We start from the raw sequence: 15,043 nt of genomic DNA, 5'->3' as shown, positions 1-15,043 counted from the left end.
TGCGCCCGTGGAGAAGAAGGCGAATTCCAAAGCAGAGAGAGCCGACTTCAGCTCACTCGCTCATGGACCGCAGCGCAGAGTTCGGCCGATGGAAGGCGCAGAGTCTAAGCAAGGCGGACCTTAGCCGGAAGGGCAGTGTGGATGAGGACGCGGTGGAGGTGGTAGAGCTCCTGAATTCGCGGGAAGAGTTTTTCACCACCAGCTCCTGCGCGGGCCGCATCCTCCTTCTGGACGGGGTGAGGCCCGGGCCGGCCGAGCCTGTGCGGTCGGACGGTGATGCTGTGATGCTGATGAGTCCCCCGGACGATGGTGGAGCCGCCTTAAGTGGCAGCAGCTAGAAGATGGTTCTCGGATGCTAGAGGAGCGGCGGTCTCCAGTCCCTCGGGCCACGCCCACCCTCACTCGGCCGCGCCTACCGAGTCACTGTCACTAGAGGATGGGCAGCCTAAGGTTAAGGGGTCGCTTGCCCCCTGGCGGCCGACTTTATTATTGCAGCCCTGGCCATTTTTAGCTTTAGATTTAACAATCCTGGTAGAGAGGGTCAAAGCCCTGGGCTGCGAACTGGTGACTGTTAGGAAATTTACATGCGCTCATCCTCTTCCTGTCCCGCGAACGGAGGCTAACTAGACAACGTCGGTTGCATGGGATTTTGAGTGCGCGAAATAGTAGAATTTATTTCCAGCATTTGTCATCGTGCCTGGCCCACATTGCTGGTTAAAAGTCGCTAGGTCCTGTTTTAGTTAATCACTTACTGAAGTCCCAGATTAGCAAGGTCTGTTCATGTTTATAATGCGTCCATCACTCTCGTTCTGTTCATGGACACCCTTGCTCACAAGCTAGCTTCCGAGACCCCTTCTACCACTGTCCCGCATGGGTTTTTTTGTTTTTTTTTTCAGAACTCTTCCAATGAATCTCTGAAACACCATTGCCTCTCCGCCAAGCCATGTTACACAACACATTCATTATATGTGTGTGTGATTGTGTGTGTGTATATATATATATATATATTAATATATACTTATTTATATATAAATATATTTATATATAAAATACATAATGAATATATTATATATAATAACGATTAAATCTAACATAAATAGAATTAGATACTGAATTATTTTCAGGAATCTTTTTGTAATTTATAATTATAGAATTATAAATCTATAATTTATATTATATTATGTTATATACACTTTATATATTTGCTTTTTAAAGCAGAATTGTCTTGGCTAAATATTTGTGCTGAAACTCTGTGACACATTTCTTACTTTAAAAAATCCAAATTTATATCATACTGTATCCTGCACTTTTTTCCACATTTTAACTAACTGCCAGAATTGAACTGTTTTCTTCTTTGGTTCCCTGTTTTCACCTTGCTCGTGTCCTTCGTTGAGGAGTGGCAGCACTGAGACAGTTCTCATGCTCAGCAAACGCCCTACCACTGAATTACATCTCAGTATCCTTCCTACTTTTTTTTATTAAAAAAAAAAAAAAAAACAAAACTTCTAAAACAGGGTCTTTTGAAGTTGCCTAGGCTGGTCTTGAACACATTTAATAGACCAAGGAGTCCTTGAAGCCGTGATCCTTCTGCCTCAGCTTCTGGAGTAGCTGATCTGTAATGCTTCCCCTATATCCACATAGCTGAGACATGAGTCTCCAAGCTCCACCGTTCAGCCAGACAGAGAAAGAGGTGCAGACAAGCACAGTGTCCGCCCACTCAGCAGTGGCTGCTCATCCTGAGCTGTCACAGGACTCTTTCTGAACCTCTCTTACTTTATGTATCTTATACTTTGTGGCTATTTATTTTTATTCTGCCTTAGGAGAAAAGAAGAAAAGTGAAAAAATCAGGAGGAGAAAAACAGATAAACCAGAGATGTTCCAAGTCATGGTATTAGATTCTGTACATTTGTGAAATGTAAACCACTCATTTGGCTCTGCCCTTTATAGCAGCCAGCACAAGGCCAAATACATGTTACTAAAGTCTTACTATAAAAACCAGTTACTCAGGATCCATACTTCTGAGGCCAGGTCCCAGAGGATCCTCCAAAGCTCTGTGTACATGGTTGTTTTAGAGATCCAGTGATCTTCACGTATGTGGTTTCTTGCTCTCACTTTGCAGTATCTGAGGGAGGGTTCTGTGTATGCCTAGTAGAATTTGCAAAGAAACAATGTCTAAGTTGGTGTTATAATGAAAGCCTTTCCAGATCTTTGGCATATTTCTCCTCACTTCTCTGCATATACAGTACTTTAGGACTCTCAAATGCATTTGCATAGTGTGAGGAAAGTGTTCAAAGGCGTGCCCATCGCAGGTGTCAGCAAACAGTAGGTCTTCCGTAGTGTTAGTCACACTGTTCTACAGGAGGTGCCTTCTCCCTTTTTCATTTTTTATGGTGAGATGCTGCTAACATATGAGCCTCATATCATCCTTTTCTGCCAACAAAAGCATAACCAGAGGGTCATATGACCCAGGGTAAGTGTACTCACCCAGCATTCATAGGGCCTTGGGTTTCATCCTCAGCATCCCAACAGAAACACAGACACAAACAAAAAACACAGCTGTGTTTCTGAAGACACCTGAGCACTTTCACCATTCAGTCCCTAAGTTATTTGAGTTGTGTTGAGGCCCACATTCTGCCTCAACACTTTGTCTCAACACTTTTGGGGCTAAGTGCTCTGGTCAAGAGAGAGTGTGGCTCTTGGGGCAAGAGACTCGAAGAATGGAGACAAGACAGGGTGTGATTCAGTCTCTTCTATTTTCTCAAGTCTGCCCTTATTGAAGGGAATTCTGAGGTATTTATATACACAAGCAGGAGAACACAGGTGAAAACACTTTACCACGTGCACCATACAGCTGAGGTCACTAAACAGCAAAACAAGCTATGTGGGATAAACAGTATATTTATCAGAGTGTGCTTCAGCTGTTATAGGCTTTTGAAAACCAAGTCTTTCATCAGGGTATATGGTTCCAGATGGTTGCAAAGTTGATCTAGCCGCTTTCTACTAAAGTCGGCTCCCAACAGAGTTGTGTTTTCTTCTAGGTTATCTTAACCCAAAATATATTGAATTATTTTCAGGAATCTTTTTGAGTACAAATTTAGGAATGCCCATCATATTATGCAATGCAAATGTACTTATTTTGTTAAATATTATAACTAAGTTGTCTGTTGTTTTAGAGCACAGATGGGTCTGGAGTTCAGAAGCAGCACTGCTGCTGGCTGCTGGTCACACACGAACCTTGTGCGAAAGACGATGTGGTAAGTTTTCAATTAAAAAATGAACTTTAAAGATCTACAGTTTAAATAAAGAACAAAACATTCCCTTGTGTAATTGTAATGGTTGAAGATTATGAAGCCCAGAAAGCTTTTGCTGCATCTGCCCTGCTGGGTGGTAGGAGGTGACCATGTGGAAGCGTCCACATGCCTGCAGCTTAGCAGAGGGGCCTCTTCAGCAGCAGAGAGTTTGGACATTTGGTTCACTGGGTCGAAGTCTTTGATTCAACCCTGTTATTTAATAACTTCGCAACCTGGAAAAAAAATATAAAAGAAGGGACTTCACTCTGCATTTCCAGCTTCAGTGTTGAAATAAGTGTATATCATTTACCAGGATCACCTCTGGACACGTTCATGGCTGTGCCCAGTGTGTCCTCTCTGAGCCTGGAGTGTTGTTAGGTGAGCACAGGAAAGGTTGTATCAGGCAGAGACCTTTCCTTCCTGTTCCTTGCAGAAATCTAGTACCATCCTATGCAGAAAAGATGAAAGAAGAGAAATGGACACAGAGAGGCATGGCTGCTACAGGCATTCTCCTGTAGAAGTGGGAGGGCTCAGAGGGTTCCCTCCCCTGCATAGGCTCCATAGGCAGATGTCCCATTCCACCTGATAAATAAGTAAATAAATGTAAGGAAACTTGGTAAGTAAAATAAGAAATCATAATCTTTGTAATAAAAAATGTCCAGAAAGCAGAGGACACAGATATTTCAGTGTGGGTAGTGAGCCCAAGAATGTCTAGGAAGCAGAAGGTGGGTGGAAGGACAGGTTGACAGGACATGGCGGGGCAGCCACGCCTCATGCTGACCTTTGGTTCCCTCAGATGACAGCTCTGAAGGGTGCCACCAGGGATGCTGTTTTGAAGTTTGAACCTTTTATCCTCCATGTGCAATGCCGGACACTGCAGGACGCACAAACCCTGGTAAGAGTGAACTTGCTCTTCAATTTAGATGTCTGTCAGAATTAATTTTAGGCCTTAAGACACCTTTTAAAATTATTTAATGTTGATCGATCCAGCTAATGTTTTGACTTAGTTGTTTTCACCTGTTTGATTGGTCTAGCTATTTGTGTCAAGGGTTAGGATCAGGGACTCCTGGCAATCTCCAGGAGAGTAAGATGAGCACCCACCCATGGCCTGCTGTCTCTGTCAGCGCCTTCATGTGAATTCCACAGTGCTGGGTCTTTGGTTTTCTGGCTGAGTTTAGAAGAAAGCTCCAGGACTGCGTGTTTGAAGTCTCCCTGCTTGTCTTACGCCTTTAGCTTGCTTCCCTGCAGCTAACTTGTATTGTTGCAGCTGTGATTTAGCGAGAGCACTCTCCGTGTACCACAGAGCATCTGGGTGGAGCTGTGAGCAGGTCCTCGCTCACAAGCTGCTCTGAAGAAGTTCCTGAAGCTAAGACTGAAAAGGAAGAAACAGAGTTAGGCTTACAGCTGGGAAGCAAAGATTCCAAGCAGATTAGAATGTTCCCAGTACATAGTTTCAGAAGCAAGAAAGGACTTGGTGTATTCACAGAGCAGAATAGAAGGGAGGGAGGACGAGGGGAGAGAAAGATGGAGGCCTTTAGGCCAGAAGAAAAGGTCTGGTTGCCATGTCAGGCAAGGGCTAGCTGCAAAGGCTTGGCACACGGTGTTTTGCCAGCCTAGTTCTGCCACAGTATAGTCAGGGCTCAGCTGTAGTGGCCTCTGTGGAGTGGGGTGGAGTGTGATGGCACGGCCTGAGAGGACACCAAAGAACATGCATGACGTGACAGAGTGAAAATGTTTTTGCTTTGGCATTAACAGAGTGAGGTCATTCAGGAATCATACAGCCTGAGGGGAGGAGTGGTGACGGGATCACAGCTGCCCCTAGTGTCACGGTGCCACAACACACTAGTGTCATGGTGTCACTGTGCCCTAGTGTCATAGTGCCATGGTGTCACATCACCCTAGTGTCATGGTGCCACAGTGTCACGGCGCCCTAGTGTCACAATGTCCTAGTGTCACAGTGCCATGGTGTCATGGCACCCTAGTGTCACAGTGTCCTAGTGTCACAGTGCCATGGTGTCACATCGCCCTAGTGTCATGGTGCCACAGTGTCACGGCGCCCTAGTGTCACAGTGCCACGGTGTCATGGCGCCCTAGTGTCACAGTGTCCTAGTGTCACAGTGCCATGGTGTCACATCGCCCTAGTGTCATGGTGCCACAGTGTCACGGTGCCCTAGTGTTACAATGTCCTAGTGTCACAGTGCCACGGTGTCCTAGTGTCACAGTGTCCTAGTGTCACAGTGTCCTAGTGTCACAGTGCCACGGTGTCACATCGCCCTAGTGTCATGAAATGATCACTGTGGAGAGAGTGAAAGGAAGGAAGCAGGAGCACTTAGACGGCGCTTTCAAAGCCTTGTTAAGATGCAGTGCTCCGAAGCCTGCGACTTTGTTTCCCCTCGACTTGGATCTGTCCTATCCTCCTCTTGCTCCAGAGCACACACCAGTGCTGCTTATGCTTTACTGTCCCCACTTCAGTACTGTCTTAGTTAGGACTTCACTGCTGTGAAGAGACACCATGACCAAAGCAACGCTTGTAAAGAAAACGTTTAATCAGGACTGGCTTACAGCTCCAGTGGTTCGATCCATTATCATCATGGTGAGAAGCATGGCAACACTCAGATGTAGTACTGGAGAAGGAGCCGAGAGCCCTACAGCTTGATTCTCCTGCAGGCAGCCAGGAGGAGACTTGTCTGTACTGGGTGGAGCCTGAGCAGAGGAGACCTCAAAGTCCACCCACCGTGACACACTTCCTCCAAAAAGGCCATACTTCCTAATAGTGTCACTCCCTGTGGGCCTAGCATTCGCACACATGAGGCTAAGGGGCCATACCTACTCAAACCACCACGCAGGCCCAGGTCCAGTTCCCGGTCCTCATTCCAGTGGAACCCAGATGCACTCTCCTGGGCCAAAGCCGTGGTGGAGGTCTAACATGCTGACTGCATGTTAGAGCTCACTGCAGTAGAGCACAATTGTGCACTGCCTGTGAGCACGCTCAGTATTGCCCAGTCTGTCAGGTACCAGAGAAGAGGAGAACAGGCCTGTGATGTTTCCCCAGAGTGTATTTATTCCAGGGGAGGGAGAGCAGCAGTCAGAAGACAGTTTCTCACGGGGTAAGCACGGTCAGGGCATTGTGATGGAGGGTAATGGGGCAGAGCTTCAAGCCCATGAGGGCTACGGCTTTCTTCAGGACTGGAGAGGATGCCAAGGGAATGTTTTCCTTTAAGAGAAAGCACTTCATTTGCTTGACATTGTCTTCTGCCTAACATGGTTTGGTCATCAGCCTTAGTTCATGGTCACTGGTCAGAAGCCTGTTTTAACCTCTCCTGGTGACATTTCCAAGGCTGCTCTTGGGTGTGTGTGACAGGCACTGTGACGGGCTCTGGAGGCTGCTCTTGGGTTGTGTGACAGGCACTGTGATGGGCTCTGAAGCATAGTCACAGTCAAGCACATCAATGGTTTTGCAGTTATCTTTTTCTGTCACTTATGGGACAAAGCTGAGGGTTTGACTTGTTGGCATACCAGAACCTAGGGTGTTGTGTTTTCTTACAGCACTCAGTGGCAGTTGATTCTGGCTTCAGGAACTCGGGCATCACTGTGGGAAAACGAGGGAAGATCATGCTGGTAAGGTGCCATTGGCAGGAACAGTTCTATAACCGCTATCTCTTCTCCCTGTGCCCCTAATAGTGACTCTAACAATTATTTATGAATAATATGGCCTAAGCCATATGTTTGGGCTTGTTCCCACTTGCTCATAATTCATTTATCCTGTTGAAGCTAGTCTAAGTTCTGCCATGTGACTGGTTATGGCTCCTCTGCTTCTATGTCCAACTTCCTAGAGTCCAGGTGGTGAATCTTCCTGCCTGACTATCTCCCAGCGTCCCTCTTTCTGTGTCCAGATGTCCCACCTTCTAAGCCTGCCTCAGCTTACTGGCCATCAGCTTTTTATTGACAGGTGATGCTTCCACACAGTACAGAGACTCTCTCGACACAGTTCTGTGAGTCTGACATGAACAGGATTGCTGGAACTGTCTCTTAGCATTCCTGCCTTCTAGACCCTTCCCTAGATAGGAAATCCAGACTTTGGATTCCTATCTGAGTCCTTGTTTTATATCATACTCTCTGCTTACTTTGAACCTGTTCCTTGCTCTACCGGCCTCATCCTGAGCCATCAGAGATGATGGAATGAGCATGGCTGTGCCATGGAGTGAGCTTCACAGGCATCAACCACAGCTGTGCTTCATGAACCTGTGTGAGCTCTGTAATGCTTGCATCTGTTGTCTCCTCCCAGCTCTTGCAGATTATTATCCTTGAGCCAAGTCCAGCCCGTGGGGAGCAGCTCGCTCTACCCTCTGATGAGTGAGTGCATACAGTTTGTTTTTTATCACTGCACCAAAACTGTGTAGTAACATACTGTGTGATCTGCAAACTCAAGGGCATTTGTTATCTGTCCCTTCACAGAAAATGTGTGCCAGCCTTTGTTCTAGATGACCCCAAGGTCCTTACAGCCTATGTTCTTTTTGTCCGTCCCTGGCCAAGCCAACCCACAGTAATTTTGCCAGTTCTGATCTCCGTGGTGTTTGCTGTTCGCACAGCACCTACTGTATTTGAACACGGTCAAGTTCCTGCTCTTCTAGCTCCCTCCACTCTTTCTATTTTTCACAATGAGCCTATTTCTCAAATAGAGGTGCTTGCAAAGAACTTAGAGCATGACTAAACTGTAAATCCAAGCCTTCGCGCCACAACGTATCTGGTGCCCGAGGGGAACTTCACACATTTCTTTACCTTTCTCTCCATTTTCCCTGTTTCCTGGTCTGATGTATCTGCCTCTGTGCCTTTGCCAGCCTGTCCCTGTGTGGAGCCGTGAAAGGATGGCTTGGTTTTTCGTAGAGAGCTGGCTGGAGATAGCCAGAGACTCAACAGGTGTCCATGCCTGTGAGAGGTGGCATGTTTTGCTCCTAGACTCCAGGTTTAAGACCTCCATTTGATCTACACCCTTTAGTCACATAGGGCAACGCCCCGACCAGCCCCTCCACAAGTAGAGGGTGTGACTACAGGTCTCAGGGCCTCGAGAGATTTCCATATTAATTAGATACCTAAAGGCCAGAGGGCATAGCCAATTAAGTATTCTTTCCCAGACCCTTTTCCTTACAAATGGTATTTAACCAAAGGCCCGCCCTGGGGGGTGCGGGGATACTGCCAGATCCATCTACATCCCGCCATAAAACTAAACCCTTTTGAAATAATGAACTTCCTGTGTCTTTGGGGCCCACCGTGAGGAACCGTGGAGAAAGTCTCAACTATCAATGGGTGTCTAATCTTTTGTGGAGGACTTCTCTGCGTTCTAACCATGGGGACCGCCAGTTCAACCAAGCTAACGGAGCCTTGACCCTGCCAAACGGGTGCCAGTAACCGAGTCCCTTTCCACAGGGCTGCTTTTCCTCCTTCCTCTGTTCCCAGTCTCTGTTCGTCCACGGCCTCCCAGAGGTGCCTGGGAGCCCCAAATAGAGACCACCGGCTTCTGGATCCACTCAAGAGCCACTCCCTTACAGGACCTCAAACTGAGTGGGATCTCCCTGACCTTGGGCATGAGCCACACAGCGTCTGTCTGCCAGGCACCACGCATGGAGTAAACTCAGTCAAATTCCCGCGCTCCAGTCTCTTTGGAGCCTTGGAAACCACAATGCCCACGCCCACGCGCAAGCTAACCAGCCCTGCAGCCCTGCACCCTGGCCCGGGTCCTGAGCCAGCACTCAGCAGCCATCTCCTCATTTCTAAGATTGTCTTCTGACAATCTTCTGAGAGGTCTTTTCCAACCCTTCCAGTCTCTCTCTGACTAATATTGTCAGAATCTCTCCTTTAAAACACCAGGGTCTCCCAAGCTTTTCCTTGATATTCACAGCCTTAAACTGGCTTAAACTGGTGTGTGTGTGTGTGTGTGTGTCTGTCTGCTGTCTGTCTGTTTGTGATGTTCCAGCCATGCAAATCTGTTCTACCACTGTTGCTGTTCTGACTAGATTCTCCACTGTCTGTTTTTATGTCTGATGAAAATATACTTATCCCTGGAAATTCACTCAAATGCTTGCTTTGGAGTGGAGCTGAGCCCCAGACTTCACCAGAGCATCAGTCATGTTATTAACACGTTTCACTTGTGAGTGTGTGTGCACACGTCCAAGGATTCATGTGCTTCTTCTGTCTTAACACCCAGGCTACCCTGTGATTCTGTGCAGTTGTTTATTGCTAAGTGGGAGCTCTCGGGGGCAGGGACCAGGCTGTGCTCCTCTGTTTTAGCTCAGCTACCTGGAAGCTCAGTAGAGATCCATTACATGAGTTTCTGTTCTTCAATGCAAGTGGGGTTTGTAGAGACTTTGTTTTGTTTGCTTCTGTGCTTACCGTCTGCCCGGCTTTGGGATGCACAGGATGTGCTGACTGTTTTCTCCACAGTTGCTGAGATCAGCAGCCGTGCTGCACAGTGGAGGAGGCATGGCTTCCCACTTGCCGTGCTCAGCTCCAGCAGATGCTTAAAGACACTCCCATTTTCCCTCGAGGCCTCTATTGATGTGTCATCTATTTCTGTTCTTTAAGGCACATACGAAAGCTTTCTACATAGTGAGACTGAACTGTACAAAGCTATTAAATTCTCTGATATTATCTTTTTCTCTGAAAAGGGATGTATAGACTGTCCTTGCAGAAGTCTGTTTCATCTCCTTTGGTTGGTTTGAGTTTAGTAAATTACATGAAATCAAGGGCCTACATGTTGTAATGGGAGTTAACTGTTGTAACCGAGCCCAGACTGGGACTGGTCTCTCATCTTTAGAGGCTCTGTTCTTCTCTTCTTCACATCTAAACTCCTGTCTATTCCAGGCTGTCAGGAGCACACATGGATTGGAAGTCCCATTAACCCACAAGGGAAAGCTGATGGTGACAGAGGAATATGTTGAGTTCCTGTTAACTACAGCAAATCAGAAAATGGAAGAAAACAAGAAAAGAATTGGAAGGTACAGTTAATTATTTAATCCCATGTTATTTGTATATGCCTACATTGTACTTGAAATAGGGGCACATGTTCTTTTAAGTTTATAATGCAGACTGATTATGTAATCATAGTCCTCCTATGGAGAAAAGAAAGGTGACTGAGGTCCTCAGTGGAACTGGAGCACAGTGAGATGGGCACTCCACGATGGCAGAGACAGCTGGATGTGACCAACAGCAACACTGCTAAAGAGACAGTCCGACAGCAGTGGGGAGGTGGGGACACTGCCCTGGACGTTGCCTAGTCTCTTCCTTCCACTCTGAGAGTGTCTTAGACCCCAGGCTAGTTCAACAACCAGCTGCTGTCATGGAGAAAATCTGGAATTGCCTCCCTAGTCAACTGGCAAGGAGACTAGATTCCAATTTACATCTTTCTGCTGTTGCCCTCCAGTTGGACCTCCAGGCAAATGGATTAGTATATGGCGCCCTTTAAATGGAGTGTTTCTATAAATGCTGCCTTCCGTGTGTGCAAGCAGTACCACTAAAGTCCCCTAGGCAAGCTGTGTCTCTGTGTGTGTGCATGACTGTGTGTGTATGTGTGTGCATGACTGTGTGTGAGTGCATGAGTGGGTGTGTGGTGAGTGTGTGAATGGGTATGCGTGTGTGTTGCATGAGTATGTATGTGTACGTGCATGTGAGTGAGCGAAGGCACATTGTTGTAGTGGTCAGATGACAACTTTGTAGATTGCATGATTTTGAAGATGAAGCTCACACCATCAGGCTTGTGTGACAAGCCTCTCTCTTTATTCAAGACCTGTGCAGCAGCTCCTCAGGCTGGTCTCAGAGCGGGATGTAGACAGGATGTCTGTGTGTCGTGTAAGTGGATCTCTGCACTGGGGTCAGAGTCATGTCCTTGTACTGGAGAAGAGCTCGCGCCGCGCCTACCTGGACCCCTTACTACCTAGAGATGTCCAACTGCAGCTAAGACCAAGGTGCCAGTGACAGCAGTGGGACTGAGTCGCCACAGCAGCCTGGGTTCAACCCTACCCCACCAAATCACTCAGTTATGTTCTACCAAGTCACTGTTGTATTTTGATTGTGTCATCTGTAACTTGGGGGAAATGCCACCTCAAAGAAGAGTTGCCCACATCATTAAACAGCATGTACTTTGTGGTAGGCCTCAGCGCCTGCTGTGGACTCAGAACAGGGAGCCCTTCCTCCTTTGTCACTCCTAACTCCAAAGCCTAGAATACCTAGAGTTACTGAGGCCTCCCCTAGGGAGCTGTGTGACCTGTACCAGACTGGGGAGTTGGGGGAGAGGGACGGCTGATTCCTTATGTACAGTGGTCATCTCGGCATGCAGAGCGCAGATCCTGGTTTAGGACAACTGATAAATCCTGCCACAAAGCGTGGGCAATCTAACCAAAGCAAAGCCTTCAGGTAGGCAGCTGGCACCTGCCTGGCTCCCCAGCAGACGGCAGTCATGAACTGCACACGGATACTCACTCACACACAGCTCACTGTCTGCCAGGTAGACACTGGGCTGTGGGGGTGGGGTGGGGTGGGGTGCGACAACACAGGAAGCAGCAGTTCTGTTTCTCCTGTTTTCTGCCCTGAATTTCAACAAGTTTATAAATATAGCACAAGATCGACTAACTCTACACCTGGCAAAGTTAATTGAGCCATGCTCACCAACCATAAAATCAAATTATGAGTTAAATCCATTGACTCAAGAATGTGTTTTGAGATGATAGTTTGCATGCTGCTATCAAGAGAGCAGGCTCATCATATAAAATCAGGGAAAAATTAAAGAAGGGCAAAAGTGTCTTAAGATCCTGATTACAAGAATACGTGTGGATTCAGAGTGTGCGTGTGCGAGCAAATTATGGCTCCTTGGGGAGCAGCCAGATGCAGGCACAGAACTCCTGATCCTGGGAGAGAAAAGTGCAGCAGCAGCGGGTGGGTACAGGAAGGGGCATATCTTATCATGGGGCCAGTGTCGGGGTCAATACAGCTAAAAGAACTGGGAAATGTCAGCCCAACAAATAACACTTAACCCCAAATAACTTAGCAGCATGACAAAGAGTTAAAGTACTTAAAAATATTTGTGTATGTATGTGTTATATGTGCACATATGTGTATATAGTTATGATGTATGTGTGTATCGTGTATGCACAGTGGATAAGTGTGCATATGTGTGAGTGTGATGTATGTGTGTCTGGTCACATGTAGCACCTATGTGAGACTGGTGTGTGTGTATATGGTATATGTGTACATGTGTACAAGGTTATGTATGTGTATGATCTATGTGTGTGATACCTACAGATGAGTACAGATGTGTATGTGGTGTGTGCATGTGTGTGTGCGTGTGTGTGTGTGTGTGTGCGCGTGCACGTGCGTGTGTGTGTGCGCGTGTGTGTGCGTGTGTGTGTGTATGTGTGTGTGCGCGCGCGTGCATGTGTGTGCGGTATCTGTACCTGTGTGCGGTATCTGTACCTGTGTGCATGTATGTAAATGTAAAGTCCTGTGTCCTGCCCTGTCACTCTTTGCCTTATCTCCTTGAGACAGGGCTCCTCACTCAACTTGGTGCCAGGATGATGTCAGACGGTCCCAGCAGCCTTGCAGGCTCTGCAGCTCACAGGCCACTCATGAGCCTTTTACACGGGTGCAGGGGTCTGAAGTCAGGTCCTGATGGTTATGCAGCAGGTGCTGTTACGAACCGAGCCATTGCCTCTTACCCTAAAATGGTTTTAGTAGAGAAAAAGAACAAAGTCTTGTTCATGTTCGTGCTTGTGCAAAGTAGTCCCCATGCCTGTTTCTCTGTGGGAAGAGGCTCAACCAGCAGAGAGCTGAGAGCTGCAGTGTCTGGGGCCAGGCAGGACAGTCCAAGGAGCATGGCCTGCTTTGTAAAGAGCCAGTTTGGAGACTGGAAGAGACAGGGACTGACAGACACTGTAAGATATTTCATACATAACGACTTCCAGGTGGAAAACTCGAAGTTTGTAGGTCTGCCTCTGACTACAAGAAGGGTTTCTTTGTCTGTTAACAGTAGGTTAGGACCTGCATCTGACAAAGCCATGTGGCCCTGAGTAGAAAGAAATTAACCATGTTCTTCTTTTCATCAACTGTGTAATAAAATATTAAATAAAACAGAATAAAGGGCTGAATATATTGGCATATAATATTGTTAAGAATAAAGAAATCAGAAAGGCAAAGTAATTGAATCTGTTTCCAGCAGGGTTTTTTTGTTTTGTTTTGTTTTTTTATCTTTTTTACTGTGGTAAAATATATACAACAGAAATTTACCCTTTTAGCCAATGGCATTGCATGTGTTCGCGTGATTAGTAACCATCACCATCCAGCTCCAAAGCCTTCATCCTCCTGAATAGAAACTACATCCGCTGAGTGCCAACCACTCTCTACCCTGTGGTCGCCGGAACACCCGCTCTCTGTGTGTGAACCAGACTCTAGCAGATGAGATCATGCAGTCTGTCCTGCTGTGGAGCTGCTGTCTCAGTGCACTCCACTGTGATGTGTTGGGAGGAGCTGAATGTCTAGAAGAAGGCAGGCAGCAGGCAGAGATGGAAACACAGTGCTCCACTAGACACGGCTGCCTTCACCTGTTAGTGCTGCTCTTAAAGATTTGAAAACACAGTTTTACAGTGATGAAGGCAAAGAAAGATGTAGTTGGTTGCCTTTATAAGGTTAAAACACGACATTGTCACACTTAAACAGTAGACCAGTTTGAGGTTTGTTTCAGTCATTCATTTTCAAAATACGCATACATGTAACCATATATTTAATTCTTTACAGGTTTTATAACTGCCTACAACATGTTGTCAAAAGAGAAACCATTTCAAACTCACATTCCAAGATCAAAGAGAAAAATAACCCACTTTGTACTCATAAGAATAAGAGGAGCCCAAAAAAAGCACTCGACCCATCTACTGCTGACGACGGTGGGAGGGAGCTCGACGGTGGGCATGGCTTGGAAATCAGCGCCACACTCTTCCTGGGCGATGACTAAGGCTCGGCACAGCACCGTGTCTGGTACCCAGTGCTGCTGGAGATGACTGAGACTCGGCACAGCACCGTGTCTGGTACCCAGTGCTGCTCTTTACAGGAGCAGCAGGGTTTGCCAAAGGCATCAACCCTTCAGGAGGCAAGAACTCATTTCTCTATTCTAGAGAAACGTAAGTGTAAATGGCTTTTCAGAGTAGCTTTGTGTATGTTTGCTCTCTGAAGACTGCTGTTTAAAGCATATTAAGAGTCACTCTACAAATAAACTTAAACCTTTTTGTGTCTGTTTATGTCAACTACGAACAGCAAGATGAATTCTCTTCTGAGGTAGCCTCCACAGCGTGAGCATCTGAGTGGGAGCCATGGGAACAACCTCACCCCAACCCCGAGCTTTTTTTAAGGGTAAGATCCGAGTGTGCATTTCTTGCCACGGACAAGTGTTTCCTCTTGCTTTGACCTTGTGGATAAAAGTAACCAATGCACATGTCAGTATTTGTTCAGGGAAATACCCCATAAAACAGAAAACCTGTGCTATGACAGCCTGAAGCCCTGGGCTTGAGTTCTGGCATCAGAAGTCCTATAGCAAATCATTTTGTTTCGTGGGTTTCCATTTCTTCTGCACAAATTGTAACACCTGCTATGTTCTCACTTGAGGGCTTTCAGACAGAAAGTGAGCGCTGACCAGCAGTAGCCTACTGTAGCATGACCATTTGTGCTCATTGAAAGGGAAGGTAACTTCATTGTTTTCAAATGTACCAATCATGAAG

The 15,043-nt window shown here is 46.7% G+C and overlaps 1 protein-coding gene across 1 annotated transcript; it reads left to right on the top strand.

The window, feature by feature from the left end:
* Positions 1-62: 62 nt before the first annotated feature.
* Positions 63-14,572, top strand: Tyw3 (tRNA-yW synthesizing protein 3 homolog). Its single transcript, XM_034500900.2, has 6 exons — positions 63-236; positions 3,174-3,254; positions 4,087-4,185; positions 6,837-6,908; positions 10,149-10,282; positions 14,070-14,572. The coding sequence occupies exons 1-6, from the start codon at positions 63-65 to the stop codon at positions 14,281-14,283; spliced, it is 774 nt and encodes a 257-aa protein (XP_034356791.1). The 3' UTR covers positions 14,284-14,572.
* The last annotated feature ends 471 nt before the right edge of the window (positions 14,573-15,043 follow it).

The sequence above is a fragment of the Arvicanthis niloticus genome, chromosome 4 (genome assembly GCF_011762505.2).
Source record: "Arvicanthis niloticus isolate mArvNil1 chromosome 4, mArvNil1.pat.X, whole genome shotgun sequence".
In the NCBI taxonomy this organism is placed as follows: Eukaryota; Metazoa; Chordata; class Mammalia; order Rodentia; family Muridae; genus Arvicanthis; species Arvicanthis niloticus.
The sequence above is the reverse complement of the archived record's forward strand: the minus strand, read 5'-3'. Positions and strand labels throughout refer to the sequence as shown.